This window comes from Balaenoptera physalus (assembly GCF_965194825.1).
Source record: "Balaenoptera physalus genome assembly, chromosome: 10".
NCBI lineage: Eukaryota > Metazoa > Chordata > Mammalia > Artiodactyla > Balaenopteridae > Balaenoptera > Balaenoptera physalus.
The window spans coordinates 23,819,139-23,838,428 of NC_138889.1; the positions used below are offsets into that span (position 1 = coordinate 23,819,139).

At 38.4% G+C, this 19,290-nt stretch overlaps 1 protein-coding gene across 8 annotated transcripts in view; it reads right to left on the reverse strand.

Annotated features, from left to right (window-relative positions):
* Positions 1-19,277, reverse strand: part of ALG9 (ALG9 alpha-1,2-mannosyltransferase) — a 100,289-nt gene extending 81,012 nt beyond the window's left edge. For 3 of the 8 annotated variants that reach the window (XR_014267988.1, XM_082476877.1, XM_082476883.1), the window contains exons 1-6: positions 17,162-19,277; positions 16,120-16,258; positions 15,150-15,284; positions 10,158-10,228; positions 4,759-4,847; positions 2,665-2,800 (exon numbers count right to left, since the gene is read on the reverse strand). Coding sequence is in view for 7 of the 8 variants with exons in the window: in XM_082476877.1 (XP_082333003.1) it covers positions 2,665-2,800; positions 4,759-4,847; positions 10,158-10,228; positions 15,150-15,284; positions 16,120-16,258; positions 17,162-17,292 (701 nt within the window). In the remaining variant the exon portion in view is untranslated. Of the gene's footprint in view, positions 1-2,664; positions 2,801-4,758; positions 4,848-10,157; positions 10,229-15,149; positions 15,285-16,119; positions 16,259-16,542; positions 17,116-17,161 lie in introns of those variants that run through there. The other 5 variants (XM_082476879.1, XM_082476881.1, XM_082476878.1 and 2 more) reach the window with 5 other exon arrangements.
* Between the last annotated feature and the right edge of the window lie 13 nt (positions 19,278-19,290).

Below are 19,290 nucleotides of genomic sequence, written 5' to 3' on the forward strand. Positions count from 1 at the left end.
CTGCATTTCTCCTTTGATAAGCCAATAAATGATAGTACATTGCTAACTGATTGATTAACTGTGATCCTGAAATCATTTCTCTAAAGGCAGACTCATCAAAATGCGCCAACTCAGAGGTATTTGGGGAACTCATGAAGTTCAATGTAAATCCAGTAGAGAGTAAAAGGAATGGAGAAACTGACAAAAGGAGGATGGAGAAGTAAAAAGGAGGGAAGAACAAGGCTTTGTGAGTCACATTCAAGTTTGGACCCCATAGAGCAGGGGTTGGCAAACTTTTTATTTAAAGGATCCAATAGCAAACATTTTAGGCTTTGTAGGCCCCCTATGGTATCTGTTGCATATTCGTGTGTGTTGTTTTTAACAGCCCTTTAAAAATGTAAACATTTCTTAGTTCTTGGGCTGTACAAAACAGGCCAGCTGGATGTGTGACCCACAGACTACAGAATGCCAACCTCTGTGACACAAAGCAATGGGGAAGCTATTACAAAGACAAAACAGAGTGATAAAATCACATTTGCATTTTAGGAAGATAACTCTAGTTTGAGTGTGGAGAGCAGATTTATAAGGGTCAAGACTAGAGATGGGAAGATCATTTATGAGCCTACATAAAAGAACAGAGAGAGGTGAAGAAAAGTAGATTCAAAAGATATTCAAGACGTACAAGCAATTAATAAGACATGAGAAAGAGAGAACAGTCACAGATAATTTTCAGGTCCTGGCTCAGCACAGATGGTGGTACCATTTACTGGGCTAGACACATAGGTAAAGGACAGATATGGAGGGAAGATAATGAGTTCAGTTTTGTAAATGTTTAGCTATATAAATGGAGATATCCAATAGGCAGCTAGGTATATATGAGTGAAGCTTAAGAGATGACTGGACTATATAAAGATATGGGACTCATCAAGATGACAGAGAGAGCAGAAAGTAGAGAAGAGGCTCTCACACAAAATCTTGACAAATATAATAATTTGAGAATGATATGCAGAATAGAATAGAAGATAAGATTGGAGGTGGGGAAACCAGCCTTTAAAATCCACTTAAGAAAATTTTAAATGCCTATTCTGATTTAGTAACTCCCTTCTAAAAATCTATCCCATAGACAAATTTCCGCAAGTGTATAGACATATGTACAAAAATGTTCACTGAAGCATTGGGTATAACAGCAAAAAAACTGAAAACCAAATGCCTACCAATAAAGCAATGGTTAAATAAATTATGGACAGCCATATAATAATGGAATGTTACGCAACTGATACAAAGAACGATATAAATCTATGTACAGAAGATATACATATGTATAGGATAATTCTGTTTGTTTTAAGAATTTAAGTATGTATGTATAAATGTGTATGTGTGCATTTATTCATGTAAGGATAATTTCTGGAAAGATATGTACAAAACTGTCAGCAATGACTAACTGTGAAGACTGGGTTAGGGGAGAAAAGAACTAAGAATTCTTTTTACCTCATACAATCTGGTACTTTTTTTAAATAGTGAAGATATACGACTATGATAATAACCTTAACACAAACTAACATATTTTTCTAAATAACTAGTGGTACAGGCAAGAAATTAAGGCAGCACAAACTAGAGAAGTTGTGAAAACAAAAAGTACAAAAGGAATGAGAGATACTATGGAACTTGGAAAAGAAAAAAGATGCTGCAGGCAGGAAAGAAGAAGGACTGAAAGGAAACTCAGATAACAAGCCTGGGTGACTGGGAAAATGCACAGCACAGGGTGGTAGAGTGTGGAAAAAACATCAGCTGTTAAGAGTCAGAAGGCCTGCATCCAAAAGCAAACATAACCTTAAAGGAAAATTCTCAAAACCTCTCAAAGTCCACTTTCTCATTTATAAAGCACTAATAATTAGAGACTTCCCTGGTGGCGCAGTGGTTAAGAATCTGCCTGCCAATGCAGGGGACACGGGTTCAATCCCTGGTCCGGGAAGATCTCATATGCCACGGAGCAACTAAGCCTGTGAGCCACAACTACTGAGCCTGCACTCTAGAGCCCGTGAGCCACAACTACTGAACCCACGCACCACAACTACTGAAGCCCATGTGCCCTAGAGCCCACACGCCGCAACTACTGAGCCCATGCACCGCAACTACTGAAGCCTGCGTGCCCTAGAGCCCACGCACCACAACTACTGAGCCCATGCACCGCAACTACTGAAGCCCGCGTGCCCTAGAGCCCATGCACCGCAACTACTGAGCCCGCATGCTACATCTACTGCAGCCCACGCACCTAGAGCCCATGCTCTGCAACAAGAAAGCCACCACAATGAGAAGCCTGCGCACCACAACAAAGAGTAGCCCCCGCTTGCTGCAACTAGAGAAAGCCCACACGCCGCAATGAAGACCCACCAAAAAAAAAAAAAAGCACTAATAATTGTATTTGTCTTGCAGAGTAGGTTTAGGAATAAAGTTCATAAAGGGTTTAGCTGTGCCCAGGATACAGCAGATGCTTAACAGTCACCTTCTTATTAGAATTAATCGTAACAATAAGTACTAAGAGAAATATTCTTCCACCTCCCAGAATCTTTGAATAATTGATTCCTATAACTTTAGGTCCTACCCAAAGAATATGGAGATAACCTAACATTAGGATTGACTATATACCCAGTGATACATGGAAGATGAGTCATGTTAGTTTCTTACCCAAGAGCTGCACTGAATGGCCAGCCTAAGATAGCCCCAGCTGCTACTCCAAGCACAGCAAAGGAAGTTTTGTCCATATACCAGCCAGTCATGGCTACCAAGGTAGTGTACATACAGAAGCTGCTAGGAAGGAATGCTGCAAGACAAAAGAAATGAAAAAACAAGGGGGAAAGGGACAAGAGATTGAGATTCATGAGTTATCAATTATTAAAAATATAGCTGCATTGCAATATGTCAATAACCAGGAACATACTTTAAGCAATGCTATATTAGAAATGAGGAGTAAAGTGATACTTGTTTAAAAAAAAAACCACCAAAGTTCAATGATTTTCTTATTTTCTCTCTCCTGTTTTTTATGTACCAACACATCACCCAATTATACAATGCCAACCATGCCACTTATGTCCTGGCCTGTACCCCAAGTCCAAAACTTACAGGATTCCAGGTTCCCCAGAAGTACCTCCAGGTTATATTTCCAGACAGGAAGTATGCTTCAAGAAATTTAGAGCCATTGCTAACAATCTGTTTCTGAAGAAGTTTATCCTCTGATAGTCTTCTGAGACTGTCCTATTAGCAACTGGTACCCCATAGGAATTCTCAGAAGCCTTCTCAAGGAACAAATATGTTCGATGGCACCAATGCTTTGCATCCTTCATCCACTGACATAGATAGTTTGGCCTTTAGATGTCCCCCTAATTATTTCCATCAAGCGTAACTTTCTTGTTGCATACAGCAGAGGACTGACCACCTTCAGGGTCTCTGCAACAGTCACATTTCAGCAAAATGTTTCTAACAACTCTACAAAAAATGCAGATCTGCCTCTCCTTGCTGTTTAAGTGCTTCACCTAACACTAGAAAAATCAATACCAACTCCAACAGGGACCACAATGAACAGGCAGTATGATTTGAGAAACTCAGCAAAGGGTTCAGAGGCTCATATCAAAGGATGCCTTTAACTTATCTGTGCCTTAACATCCTCAGCTGAAATTATAAAACTAAAAATGCTCTCAGGTATCTCCCTCACATAAGAATCAATTTTAGGAGTAGCAAAGTAACTAAAAAAACATTGAAGGACAACCTTCCCAGATAAATGCTAAATAATATTGATGCCATCCAAAGCTGTTGATTCTAGCTCCAAGGGGAGCAGAGGAATCTGAGGTCTCTGCCAGCTCAGAGGGCAAAGCATAGTCTCATTTAGGACAGTGGCTTTCAAAGTTATTCACGCGTGAGGCCCTGAAATCTCTGCAGAACATGGATTTTGACACAGTCAGTGAAAATTAAATATATACTTTTGTGCTAGATACTATTTTTTGTGTATATTTAGTGTGTATACTAGATTCTGGTACACACAAGCAAAAATTAAAATTAAAATTGAGATGATTATATCTAGTAACTTAATTTTTCTGAAAAATTGGAAACAGGCTACCTTTTGGCAACAGGCCACTTTGGCTCAGCTCATAGAACACAAATGTTCAATGGCAGCACAGTTTGAAAGCCACCACTCTACATTAACAATTTTATTCTAAATTTCCAGAAGCCTACTTTATTCTATAAAATACAGTATTTTATAGAATACTGTATTTTATAGTATACGTTTATACTTTTATAGAATACATTGCAAATAATTGGCATAAAATAGAACCATCAAGACCAGGGTTTTTAGACATAAAGTGCTTCCTTGAGCAAAATAACAAAATTATTGCCCTTCCCCTAACAGCAAAGAAAGGCAGTGGATGACTCTGTTTCTCAGCCCTGCTGTGATAAAAAATATAATAATGTAATAGAAAGCAACCTGATGAAAATAACAGCTCTACCACTTATGAATTCTTTGACTTTCGGTAAGTCACTTCACCTTTCTAAGTTTCAGCGTCCCTACCTGCAAAAATGAGAAAATATTTATCTGACTTATAAATATTTATCTGACCTTACAACCACAGGATGGCTGTAAAGGTCAATAAAGATCATGTAGATAATAGGACTGTAAATTACTGACATGTTATACAAATATAACCTCCATCTGGACAAGTTCTTCTGCTTGATGCAACTGTGAAATATCAGTGAACCTTTTATGCCCTCACCTGCTCTTTTACTTACCTGATGATGAGCAAAACATGCCAGTGCTGAGAACCAAGAAGGCTAGCATCATTCGACTCACATGCAGCCCAAACTTCTTGCACACAGCCCTAGAGGAAAGGCAAAGACTATCAGCATAGCAAACCTTCGGGATGGAAATTTCAAATTAAAGGACAAAAACATGTCTGCATCACAGAGAACACTGAAGATCTAAAGTCAAATACGGAACTGTCTCAACAGGTCTGTTAGCAATTCCATGTGCATAAGAAACCCAAACATTCTTATTCCTTAAGCAGGAGAGAAGCTCTCTACCTAAGAGGAAATGTATACTTTCTGTGTTAGATTATGTCTAATATCAGTAGGAAAACAGCCTGATATAGTGGAAAAATAAGCAGGCCTCAGATGGGCACAGGTTAAAATCCTGGCCCTTCCACTCACTAGCAGTGGTACCCTCATCTAGTTACATAATCTGTCAGATTCCTCATCTGTTAAATGAAGATAATGATAATACTTACTGCATAAGGTTTCTGTGAGGGCAATGCATGGTAAAGTGCGCAGAAGAGTGCCAGGCACAGAGTTGCTCAACAGATGGCAGTTATCAGAAAAAAAGACTAGGAGATACACCAAAGTTTTAATAAATGGTTATCTAAGTCAATGTTTCTAAAGCAATTATATACCTCCTTTTACTTCTGTCTTACAGGCCTTTTCAACCCTATAAATAAAACATTATTAGAGGTGATCATTGCTTCATTTAGTCAATATCTGTTCAGACATAACTATGTGTTACCTATTTTCTTGCTCAGGTTCCTTATTGCATCTCAGGGCTTCTTTCTGAAATAATTTTGTTTCTTCCTAAATACATCCTTTAGAAGGTTCTTTAGTGAGGATCTCTTAATGGTAAATTCTGGCTTTTGTTTGATCTTTCTTTATATTTTGTCTGAAAAGTCTTTATTTAACTCTTGGTCTTAAAAGGTGGTTTAGCTGAGTACATAATTTTAGGATGACAGTCATTTTCTCACAGAACTTTGAACATATTTTTTGTCTTCTGGCTTTCGAGAATGCTTTTGTTGGTCTAACTGCCTGACATTCCTTCGTAGGTTTTATATTAGTCCTCTGTCAACTTGTAAGATCTTTGTCCTTTGTTTTACACAGTCTTACCAATTCCTTTTTATTTATCCAGCTCAGGATGTTAGGCTTCCTGAATCTGTGGATTAGCATATTTTCTCCTCTGATTCTGGAAAAATCTTATTAGCTGTTACTTCCCTGAATCCTGCCTCTCCCTATTCTATCTCTCCTAGATCTGATTAGATATATATCAGATCTTTCAACTCTACCACACACATTTCTTAACCTCTCGTATTTCCTTTCTGTCATTCTGTACTACATTCTTAGTAGTTTCTTCAGATCAATCTTCTAGTTTACTTATTAGAAGTGTCTAATCAGTTATTTGATCTACTGAATTTTCAATATCAATTATTATATTTTCATTTCTAGAAGTTCTGTTTGGTTCTTTTCCAAATCTGCCTGGTCATTTTTGTAGTCTCATTTGTTTTTTTCTTTTTAATCCTTTTTATTTTATTGTGGTAAGAACACTTAATATAAGATCTACCTTCTCTACAGATTTTTAAAAGTAAAATACAGTATTGTTATCTATAGGCATAATGTTGTACAGCAGATCTCCACAGCTAATTCACATCACATAAGTGAAACTTTATACTCATTGATTAGCAACTTTCCGTTTCCACCTGCCCCCAAACTGGGCAGCCGCAATTCTATCCCTTGCTTCCATGAGTTCAACTATTTTAGATAACTCATGAAAGTGGAATCATGCAATATCTGCTCTTCTGTGACCAGTTATTTCCCTTAGCACAATTTCCTCAAGGTTCATCCACGTCATCACATTTGCAGAATTTCCTTCTTTTTTAAGACTGAATAATACTCCATTGTATATACCATGTCCCCCACTCCATTCACCTCTCACTGGGTATTTAGGTTGTTTCCAATCTTGGCTATTGTGAATAATGCTGCAACGAATATTGGAGTGCAAATACTGCTTTGAGATCCTGATTTCAATTCTTTTATATAAATTCCCAGAAGTGGGTTTGCTGGATCATATGGTAGCTCTATTTTTAATTTTCTGAGGAACCTCATACTGTTTTCCACAGTGGCAGTACCATTTTGCATTCCCACCAACAGTGTGCAAGGGTTCCAATTTCTCTACATCCTCACTAATACTTGCCTTTGTTTTTAGACAAGAGCTATTCTTTTTTCATTTTTTTAATTGAAGTATAGTTGATTTACAATGTTGTTAGTTTCTGGCGTACAGCAAAGTGATTCAAAGTATATATACATATATATATTTTTTTTCATATTCTTTTCTATTACAGTTTATTACAGGATATTGAATATACTTCCCTGTGCTATACAGTAGGACCTTGTTGTTTATTTTATATATATTAGTTTGTATCTGCTAATCCCAAACTCCTAATTTATCCCTCCCCCACCCCCTTTCCACTTTAGTAACCATAACTTTCTTTTCTATGTAAGTCTGTTTTCTATGTGAGTCTGTTTTCTATGTGAGTTTCTGTTTTGTAAATACGTTCATTTGTATCATATTTTAGATTCCACATATAAGTGATATCATATGGTATTTGTCCTTCTCTTTCTGACCTACCTCACTTAGTATGATAATCTCTAGATCCGTCCATGTTGCAAATGGTATTATTTCATTCTTTTTTATGGCTGCGTAGTATTGTATTTTGTGTGTGTATGTGTGTGTGTGTATGTGTGTGTGTGTATGTATATATATACATATATACATACACACACACACATACACACACACATTTTCTTGATCCATTGATCTATCAATGGACATTTAGGTTGCTTCCATGTCTCGGCCGTTGTAAATAGTGCTGCAATGAACACTGGGGTGCATGTATCTTTTCGAATTACAGTTTTCTGTGGATATATGCCCAGGAGTGGGATTGCTGATCATATGACAATTCTATTTTTAGTTTTTTAAGGACCCTCCATACTGTTCTCCATAGTGGCTGCAGCAATTAACATTCCCACCAACAGTGTAGGAGGGTTTCCTTTTCTCCACACCCTCTCAGCCTTTATTTTTTGTAGACTTTTTGATGATAGCCATCTTGACCAATGCGAGGTGATACCTCACTGTAGTTCTGATTTGCATTTCTCTAATAATTAGCAATGTTGAGCATCTTTTCATGTGCTTATTGGCCATCTGTATGTCTTCTTTAGAGAAATGTCTGTTTAGGGCTTCTGCCCATTTTTTGATTGGGTTCTTTGTTTTTTTGTTATTGAGTTGTAGGAGCTGTTTGTGTATTTTGGAAATTAAGCCCTTGCTGGTCACATCATTTGCAAATATTTTCCCCCAGTCTGTAGGTTGTCTTTTTGTTTTGTTTATGGTTTCCTCTGCTGTGCAAAAGCTTGTAAGTTTGATTAGGTCCTATTTGTTTATCTTTGCTTTTATTTCTATTGCCTTGGGAGACTGACCTAAGAAAACATTGGTACCACTTATGTCAGAGAATGTTTTGCCTATATTCTCTTCTAGGAGTTTTATGGTGTCATGTCTTATATTTAAGTCTTTAAGCCATTTTGAGTTTATTTTTGTGTATGGTGTGAGGGAGTGTTCTAAATTCATTGATTTACATGTGGCTGTCCAGGTTTCCCAACACCACTTGCTGAAGAGACTGTCTTTTCTCCATTGTATATTCTTGCCTCCTTAGGCAAGAGCCATTCTAACAAATATGAAGTGATCTCACTGTGGTTTTGATTTGCATTTCCCTGATGATTAGTGATACTGTCATCTTTTCATATATGTTGGCTAGATTATTAGGTTTTTTACTATTGGGTTACAGGAGTTCCTTATACATTTTGGAAATGAACCTCTTATCAGATATATGGTTTGCAAATATTTTCTCCCATTCTTTTTTTTTTTTTTTAAAGAAATTCACGTTCTTTTATTTATTTATTTATGACTGTGTTGAGTCTTCGTTTCCGTGTGAGGGCTTTCTCTAGTTGCGGCAAGTGGGGACCACTCTTCATCGCGGTGCGCGGGCCTCTCACCATCGCGGCCTCTCTTGTTGCGGAGCACAGGCTCCAGACGCGCAGGCTCAGTAATTGTGGCTCACGGGCCCAGTTGCTCCGTGGCATGTGGGATCTTCCCAGACCAGGGCTCGAACCCGTGTCCCCTGCATTGGCAGGCAGATTCTCAACCACTGCGCCACCAGGGAAGCCCTCCCATTCTTTAAGTTCCTTTTCACTCCATTGATTGTTTAGTCTCTTGTTTCTTCTTTATGTTTTCAATTCCTTCTTTTATTTCTTTAAAAATATTAAATGTAATTATTTTATTTTCTTATTTTAGTAATTCCTAATAAATGAAGTTTTGCAGGTCAGCATTCTATTGATTTGTTATCTCTGCTGGCTCTAACTCATAATGTTTTGTTCCCTTCTGTGCTTTGTCATTTATTTTTACTATAAATTCCTGTTCACTAGAACTTTATCTATGGTAATGCTTTGACACCTGGATTAAGGATACATTTCTCTAGAGAAATTTTACATTTGTTTTTGCAAGATGCCTGGGAACACTAACAACCCAGAACAATTTAAAATAAATTCTCAACTTGGGGTTTAGGGGACTATGTGGGTGATTTGAATTCAGTCCTGAACTCATATAAAGACCAGTTTAAGATTACAATCCTCAAAGGCAACGCTGGATTTCTTTTTTTTTCCTCTATTCTACCCAGAGTCAAGGCCAAAGAACTTTTTTATCTGATATTTTTGGCTGTTGTGCAGTGGGAAGACTTTAAATAATTATTACTAAGCCCAGATACCTTTTAAAGCATTATTAAAATAAGATGTTTGTTAGGTTTCATGTTAAAAAAGGTAGCTATTTTTATTACTGGAACACTTAAATGCTTAATACTCTCACTAATATTCATCATTCAACCAATAGGTACTTGGTGAAAGACAATGTACTGGGTGCAAATAAGAGCAGTGAGTCCCACACTGGGAATAATTTCCTATCAGCTAAGCTCAAAGGGAGAATAAAGAAATCATGATCCTATCTCTTAGGACCAAAACAAAAAAAAAAGAAAAAAAAAAAAGGCCCTACTAAATCCTACTAAATAAAATACCAGTTAGATATGTATTAACAGAATTAAAGTTAATAATATGAAGATATGCCATTTATCACCTCAGGAAAGAAAGTGATAATTAGAAGTATTCCCTTCCAATGGTTCGTTTCAAACAAGAAATTGCACTTTAGATATAATATTAGAAGCTAGAAGGAAAATGTTTTCTATTTCTAAACACTGCTTCTACTATCAGAGTAATAATCTATGCTATATTGGGCTTCCTCATAGCACTTTTAGAAGCAAAGCTTTTATACTCACTTGTAAAAGTAAAGTTCACATATACAGCTCACAAAAGCCAGCAGACATCGTAAAAAGTAAAAGACAAGAATCTGAAAGAAACCCAGAACAAGAAAACAGAAGTTACAGATACAAGTTAGAAAAACTCTTAAAGATGAAACCACTCTCATTTGTCACTAATAACTATAAATGGGTATAATCCTTTTGAAAAGCAATATGTATCAAGAACCATGCAAATTTTCATATCCCTAAATTCAAGTACAGAAGTATATCTACTTCTCTGATTCCGGCCCACAGAAGTAACTCAAAATATGGGAGGGGAGGAATTCTATTCATAAAAATGCTAATTGCAGCGCTACTAATTTAGTAAAAACTATTTTATAAACTACAAAATGTTCAATTACAGGGAAATGGTTAAATTATATTATATCTATTCATGGATTATTATACACATATCAAAGTTTACGGTTACAAAGACAGTGGAAAAATTCTTATGATATAAAACTCATTTATTCAACAAGCATTTCTTAGACAATTATAATAATTGATTGTAATTATTATAAAATTATATTACAAAATACTAAATGAAAATATATGATATAACATTTATACATCAGAGTTACAGCTATGGAAATCAGAAGTACTGTATATGAAAAAACTGGAAAGAAATATAATAAAATGGTAAAAGTGGCTATATCAGGCTAGTGAGACTTAGGTACATATTTTTCCTCCTATTTTTCAAATGTCTGTAATGTGGTTTTATTAATTTTAGGAATTGACATGAATTTTACAAATAAAAATAACAAAATAATAAGAATTGTACCGAATAGCTTTTATACTACAGTATACTGGTATGTTTAAGAGCAATGAATACCTCTGAAAATAAGCACTATTTAAATATATTCTATGATTAATATTACTGCATATAACTTAAAAGTACTTTCAGTTTTCATCATTATGTTCAATCAAGCGATCAGCAAATGCCCAAGTTCATTCATTAATTCAATAAAACCATACTGAAAACCTACTATACTTTGAGCACTCTCTAGATGCTACTAGGAATACAGATAATTTTAGTACAAGGTATCCACACTTAAGGACTCTTCATCTGGTTGAGTACAAAAACACACTTAGAAAGTTAAAAATTAACACAAGTTAATATAAGAACTGTATTTGGGAACAGGACAGTAATGCTCCCATAGCAACTAATATTCAACATAGTAACTGGATGTCGGGTTAGTGCAAAAAGACACAAAAAAGAAATGAGATATAAGGAATGGAATAGAAGAAACTAAACTCTACATGCACAGATGAAAGAGAATCCAGAGATTCACCTGACAAATCATTGACACTAATAAGGAAATTCAGTGAGATTTCGATCAAGATCAAAAAGCAAAAATCAACTGTGTTCCTCACAATTGTGTTCCTCACCTGCAGTGACCTCCTACAAAAATTACAGAAAATAAGATACCGTTCATAACAGTAACAAAAAGTATAAAGAATCTAGGCATTATCCTAGTCAAAGAATGGATAAGCCTAAAATGGATACATTGTTTAAATTTTATTAAAAGACACAGAAAACCTAATTAAATGGATAAATACATCATTTTAGGGATGGAATGACTCAACACTCTAAAAATATTGATTCTCATATTAATACATAAATTCAATGCAACTCCAATCAATACCTACCAGAATTTGGGAGAGGGGCAAATTGATTCTAAAATGATTTAATTAATTAATTTTATTTATTTATTTATTTATTTATTTATTTTGGCTGCGTTGGGTCTTCGTTGCTGCGCGCAGGCTTTCTCTAGTTGCAGCGAGTGGAGGTTAGGCTACTCCTCGCTGCGGTGCGCAGGCCTCTCATTGCGGTGGCTTCATCTTGTTGTGGAGCACAGGCTCTAGGAGCGCAGGCTTCAGCAGTTGTGGCACGTGAGCTCAGTAGTTGTGGCTCGCGAGCTCTAGAGCACAGGCTCAGTAATTGTGTCGCATGGGCTTAGTTGCTCCGCGGCATGTGGGATCTTCCCGCACCAGGGCTCGAACCCATGTCCCCTGCGTTGGCAGGTGGATTCTTAACCACTGCGCTACTAGGCAAGTCCCTAAAATGATTTTTAAAATACAATTTTAAGGGCTTCCCTGGCAGTCCAGTGATTAAAAGACTCCACGTTCCCAATGCAGGGGGACTGGGTTCAATCCCTGGTCAGGGAACTAGATCCCACATGCTGCAACTAAGAGTTCGAATGCTGCAACTAAAGATCCCATGGGCAGCAACTAAGACCCAGTGCAGCCAAATAAATAAATAAATACATAAATATAAAAAAATTTAAAAATAAAAAAATTAAAAATAAAATACAATTTTTAAAATGGATACAGTGAGAAATTCATCAGCCAAATATTAACACATACTACAAAGCCATAATAATAGAAGCAATATGGTACTCTCTGACAAACTGACCAATGACACAGAATTAAAAAGGCCAGAAACATACATGGGAATGAGATATATGATAGAGATGGTATTACAAATCAGAAGGAAAAGGATGAATTATTTAGCAGACGGTGCTGGGAAATCCAGTTCACCATATAGGAAAAAATAAAGCTGGATCTTTCCACAATTTATAAAAAATAAAATTCAAATGGACTACAGCCTTGTATGTGAAAGATAAAATAATAAAGTTACTAGGGAAAAATACATAAGAATATCTTTGTGACCTGTGGTGAAGGATTTCTTTTAGAAAGACCCAAAACCCACCAACCATAAGTGAAAAACTAGTTGGTTTGACTCTATCAAAATTAAAGATTTCTGTTCAACAAAGGACCACAGACAAAGTTAGTAGACAGGTGACAGCCTAAGAGAAAGGATTTCCAGTATCTAAAACCTACAAGGGGTTACTATTGAGAACTTCTACAAATCACAAGAGAAAACCAGAAACCCCAACTGAAAAACAGGCAAAGGATGTAAATAGGTAATTCACAGAAAAGGAAATATGAATGACCAATAAATATATGAAGAAATTCTCCACCTTACTAGTTGTCAGAGAAATGTAATTAAAATGAGAAGCATCTCATATACATGAGAAGGGCAAAAATTAGAAAGTCAGAAATATCAAGTGCTCAGATGTTAGGAAGCTGAAACCCCAAACATTGTTGCAGGGAGTACAAAGTTGAATAGCCATTCTCGAGAGCAATCTGGCAGTGCTCCATGAAATTAAGTAGCCCATGGATCTATGTACAGAATCCCACTCCTTAGTGTATAATTCAGAGAATTTCACACCTCAATCCACAGGGAGACAAAACAAAACTGTTCTTGTTTAGGGTAGCAAGTTGTAAAGGTAACCATCACTAGGGGTGCCAATTATTACCATATTGTCTCTCAGCAACAATCCACCCTTTTCTACTCTAATTATGATGATGGGGCTGGGACCCTATAAGCTACAACCCCCCCTTGCCCTGTGGCTCCCACTGGCAGAACCTAAAAAGGAGAAAATTGGAAGAAAGAACAAGAGAACAGATATCTTCATTCCTGTTTTGCTTGCTGTTTGTATCACTGATGTTAAGAGGTAGGATTCTGGGTTGAATATGCCAAATTTGAAGTGACAGTGGATATCCAAATGGAAATGAAAACCTTAAGCATCGCATATTGTTATTTCTCTACTAAGTCCCCCATCCTATATATCTTTCCTCCGAGACCACTTGGAGAGCCTGGACTTCCACCTCCCCCAAACCTAGCAGTAATGAGGTACCTCTACCCTGACCACTAGGGTGGTATCAGTGGAGGCCTAGTTGGGAACCTGGACTTCTAGCCCCAATTGGCAGTAACAAGGTGGAGAACCCTCTCCTTTTTCCAGCTGCAGTGGTATCAAAAGAAGCCAGCTAAAAGAGAAGCAGAATAGTGCAGAGGAAGCAGGCTGGGCCCATGAATAAGATCCAGAGTCTCATACTGTAATACCCAAAATGTCCAAGTTTCAACTAAAAATTACTTGTCAACCAGGAAGATCTCAAACTGAAGGAAAAAAGGCAATTAATAGATACCAAAACTGAGATGAGATATCAGAATTATCTGACAAAGTTTTAAAGGAGCCATTGTAAAAATGCTTCAATAAGCAATTAAGAACACGCTTGAAACAAATGAAAAAATAGAAAGTCTCAGTAAAGAAATAGAAGATAAAAAGAAAAACCAAAGGGAAATTTTAGAACTGAAAAAATACAATAACCAAAATAAAAGCTCAACGGGTAGGCTCAACAGCAGAATGAAGGAGACAGAGGAAAGCATCAATAAACTGGAAAAAAGACGACAGAAATTTTTCAATCTGAACACAGAGAAAACAGACTGGAAAAAAGTGAAGAGCGCTTCAGGGACCCATGGGACTGTAATAAAATATCTAACATTCACATCATTGGAGGCTCAGGAGAGGAGAAACAGGGCAGGACTGAAAAAGCACTAAAAAAAAATAACAGCTAAAATCTTCCCAAATTTGGGAAAAGACATAAAGATTTTTCTTTATGCAAAGATAAATCTTTTCTTCTTGAAAAGATTCAAGAAGCTGAGTAAACTCCAAACAGGATAAACCCAAAGAAATCCATGCTAAGACACATCATAGTCAAATTTCTGAAAGGTAATCAGGTTAGGTCTCAGTTAACTCCTAATTATCCTTCAGTATTCTGTTTAAATTAAGCTCTCCCTAATATGCTAACCCACTGCACATTCTACTTTTCCTCCATGACCCACTGTATTTATAATTACTTGTTCCATGTTCATCTTCTCCACTAAACTATAAATTCCATGAGGGCAGGGATTTGGTCATTGTTACACCCACAGCATTTAACAAAGTGTCTACCAAATAAAAGTTGCTCCATTAATATTTGTTGAATAATGAATGAATAAGTGATTCTTCTTTAAAAAAATCCCCTCCTAACTACGAATATATTTGGTCCTTTTCACAAAACTGTTCCAGAGACTCACCCACCTCTTGATCAGTTGTGATTGCTTCCAGGTTGGCCTGCCCTTACCTTATTAGTTTGTAAAATTCTTGCATGAAATGCAGCTGGCCAGGCGTGAAGCAACAGGTAAGCATAGGAGCGAATGGCATAAGCTGGGGAATATTCCCAAGTCTGAAACCCCTTCCCATAGATGAGGTAGTGTGTCTGAAAATACAAAACGGATGGATTCAGGGTTATATTGGCCAAAAATCCTTGTTAAGAGGATGCAGGCGAAGTTTCTAAGCAAAAGTATTAACGAGACAAAGGTACACAAAAATGCTGAAATTCTCAATAAGATTTGCAACTAATGGATAAGAATCAAAATGACCCAATACTGAAAAATATTAAGACATTATAAATCCTACAAGATTATTGTTTGGCCAACACTGAAAGCTTGAATTTTACCCTCTATTTATTTTTTTAAAAATACTCATTAACCAAAACAGGAAAACTCTAAATCTCGTATTTTCCTTAAACTACCTACCCTAAGCATTCCTTATTTTTTTATGCAAAATGTGATCAGAAAATTTCACCTCTGCATTTCCTATAACAGGGAGTCCAACAGACTTATAAAAGTATAAATCAAGAAACAGCAATATAAGCATAGTATGTAGCAACATTGTTTATTTTAGTAAACATCAGAAGAAAAAAACCAAAAAAGTTTAAAGAAAGTGGTTGCCTCTGGGGACAAGGATTTGGCCATGAGAAGTGGAACAGGGAGTTTCTGCTTTTCTTTTACATTTTATATTTTTAAACTACCTCAAAGTATTATTCTGACTTAAAAAAATTTTTAAGAAAATTACAAATTACACCTTTTTTGTATAACAGCAAATTCCTATATCCTTCAATAGTAGGTAAATCATCAGCTTAGAATACAGAAATGAAAATAAGGTTATTTTACTAATAGTCACACTTGTATATCATTTGTATCTCGATTTAATAACAAGGTTCCAAGCAGTGAAATCAAGAACAAAAAAAGAAAACTAAAGAAATCACCTACTGGTTCCCAGTAGTTGAATGTTTCATCACAGTCAGAGATGTTGCTCAGGAGAGCAGCACATAACCTTGCTGAGAGCAGACACTTGAAAGCAGTAGATCCTTCAGGTGCCCAGACTTGTCCTGCTTTGTTCCCAGATAACCTGCTCAGAAGCAAAAAAAGTGTGTGTCAGAAAGGACCTGCTAACTAGAAGGGCTAAAACTAGACAGAAAGGACAACAGGTCAAGAGACACCAAAGCACATGAGTTAGTCACCTAAAAGGGTGAACCATTAATTGTCCTGAGTAGAATAAATAAGGAACGAATTAAGACCTTAATCAACGTTAGTCATTACTTCCTGCTTTTAAGGTGTAAGCTAATTCATGCACTTTAGTTCTTTGCATCTATGACACTCCGCTTACCCCAAACCAACAAATCGCTCACTTACAGGCCACAAGCTCTTATTCGCCTTTTCTTTATTCTCCTAACAAGGTCATTACTTTCCATGGCTTTATTCATTTCCCCATCTGTTCAAATGCCCAGAGGCTAACTTGTGCAGTGGACATCACCTTTTCCAATTCCATATGCTGACAGCTCCCCAGCGCAGGCTTAACCTGCAGCCCCTCCGGCTTGAAAAGAGAGGTGTTTGCTGGTGTGCAAGGTGGTGGGGCCCACACAGAAGAGTAAAGGGTCGGGACTCTGCGGGGACTGAAGGAAGCTGGGAGAGACAGCCGGAAAAGGTACTCTCTGCTCTCGCCTACGTCCCCCACGGCGGCTCGGCCACACAGACGCCAGCCCACCCTGGGCCTGGGCCGGAAGCCGCACAGACCTGCAGGCTTTCTCCACTAGCAACACGGTACCCGAGCTGGGGGATCTAATCTAAGGTGGGTGAAGACCCAGCGTCCACCCGCCCTGGAAGAGCAGAAAGAGCAGGCTGAAGAGGCTGCGGGCCCTCCCGGCGGGAAGGCCGGGCCGGGCGCAGCACCGCACCGCCCGGGCGAGACCCACCCCCGCAGCCCCGCACCGCCCGCCGCCCGGCCACGCCCCCGCCGCGCCCGCACACCTACTCGGGCCGGGGCTCTGCGCTGCCCGCCTCCCGGCTGCACAGCAGTTCCCGCAGCCTGTCGGCGGCCGAGGCCGTGTCCCCGCCGCTGCCCCCGCTTCCCTTCAGGCGCTGCCGGGCTCCTCGGCTTGCCATGGCAAGAGTGGGAAAAAAGGTAGAACTCGGCGCCCTACGAAGGCGACGAGCGCGGAGACATAGCCTTTGGCTGGCAACGGTGTCCGCCGAGGGACAAAAGACTTCGACATGCGCAGACACGACTAAATTATAGTGCTCTGGGCTAATTGGGGCAAATCCCTGGGTAGAAAAGAAATGCGACCTGAGACTTTACTTTGGCCGTTGTAGCTATCCCTTCCACATACTTGTAACTCTAGGCATGCCTCCCTCCCTCTAACTCTCTCTGCCTTCACTTCTCAGCATTCTCCACTCTCCTACAAATACTGTCCTTCAGCATCCCTGTTTAAAAGAAAGCACAAATAGGGAGTAATTAATTCCATCCAGTACGCAGATATTCAGTTAAAAATCATAGCACAGCCGCCTACAAAAGAGGAAGTTCTTTAAAGATCACTGGCACCTTGTCCTTTATATTTTGGCAAGTGATAGGGACAGCCTGTAGCTAATTAACTGCTTCAGAGAGATGAAGCCATAATGGCAGAATATAGAATGAGGAGAAAAGTGAAAGACTGAAGAAACTCTGTGCAGCAAATTCAACCAGACGCCAGTCACTGCCATTGCTACTACAGCATTATGGTAAGCATTTAATATATTTTATCCTTTTAAAATATAATACAACAACCTTGTTTTATCAAAAAGGAGACTGAGGTCCAAGGTTGCATAGCTACGAAGTGATGGAGCCATGTTCCAACCCAGGTCTTAGTACAAAATCCATGCTCTTCCAACCAGCAGATCAGGAGAAAGCTCTTGATTTCACACAGGCATTTTTGCATGGGCACTTTGATGATACCATGCCTGTGACTCTCAGAGGTCATTCATCTGTTCCTGACACTCTGCCTACTCCCCCAATCACAGAGCTCTATCCCACCCTGTGAAGCTCTGTACCAGTAAGTAAAACAAGGTTATAGAGGGAGTGCTAAACTTGACAGGGTCCCAAGTTATGACTTCATACTGAAAATTCCTGAGTATTAACAATGGAGATTGGTCCTATTGCTCAATTCCCACATGGAATTACTAGTTGCCAAATTCAGACATCTCAGTGTAACTATATGTCATACAGCCACCTCCTTTTCATTTCACTCTAGTGCAGCCCCCTCCCTGACTCTACCCAAGTCTACTACAGTAGCATCCTTACAGGGATCTCCCATCTCAGATTGATCTGGTGCAATACTGTCCAATTAATTTTCAAAAATACTACAGCCCCAACCTACTTTTCTAATCTTATCTCCCACTACTTTCCTATACACATTTTATGTTCCAGCTAGCCTGTAAAGTACCCCAAATGCTCCCATATCTCTACCTCTGCTCATGTATGCCCTCTGCCTGGAATGCATGCCCTCCTTGCCTAACAATCCTTCCATCACAACCCTGCCCTTCTTTTAAGCTCCAGCTCAAATGATACTTCATCCAAGTGATGACAAACCAAAATTGGGTCTCCTCGCCTACACACAGACAAGCCAATGTACTGACACCAGGTTGTGTTGAAGCAAAGTACAGTGTCTATTGCAGGAGAAGAGGCAGCTTATGCTCCAAAGACCTAAACTCCCTGAAGCTTTCAGGGAAGGTTTTTTAAAGGCAAGGTGAGGGAAAGAGTTAAGGTGTGCATGATCAGCTCATGGACATCCTTGATTGGTTGGTGATGAGGTAACAGGTTGGTATTTGAGGGGTCAACAGCATCAACCTCCTGCGGTCTTTGTGCTGGTGATCAGCATGCAATTAACTTCTTCCACCTGGTGGGGGTTTAGTATCAATAAAACATACAAGGATATGGCTCAGAATATTATCTATGGCCCTTGAGGAGGAACTAAAGGTACTTGACTTTTTTTATGGCTAAACTATCATTATTTTGTCTTACATGACTGTTTTCCTTTGTTTCTGCATTTTCTCATTTCTCAGATTAAATCTGCTCTTTGGTGGACTTCCCTAGTGGTACAGTTGTTAAGACTCCGCGCTTCAGGGAAT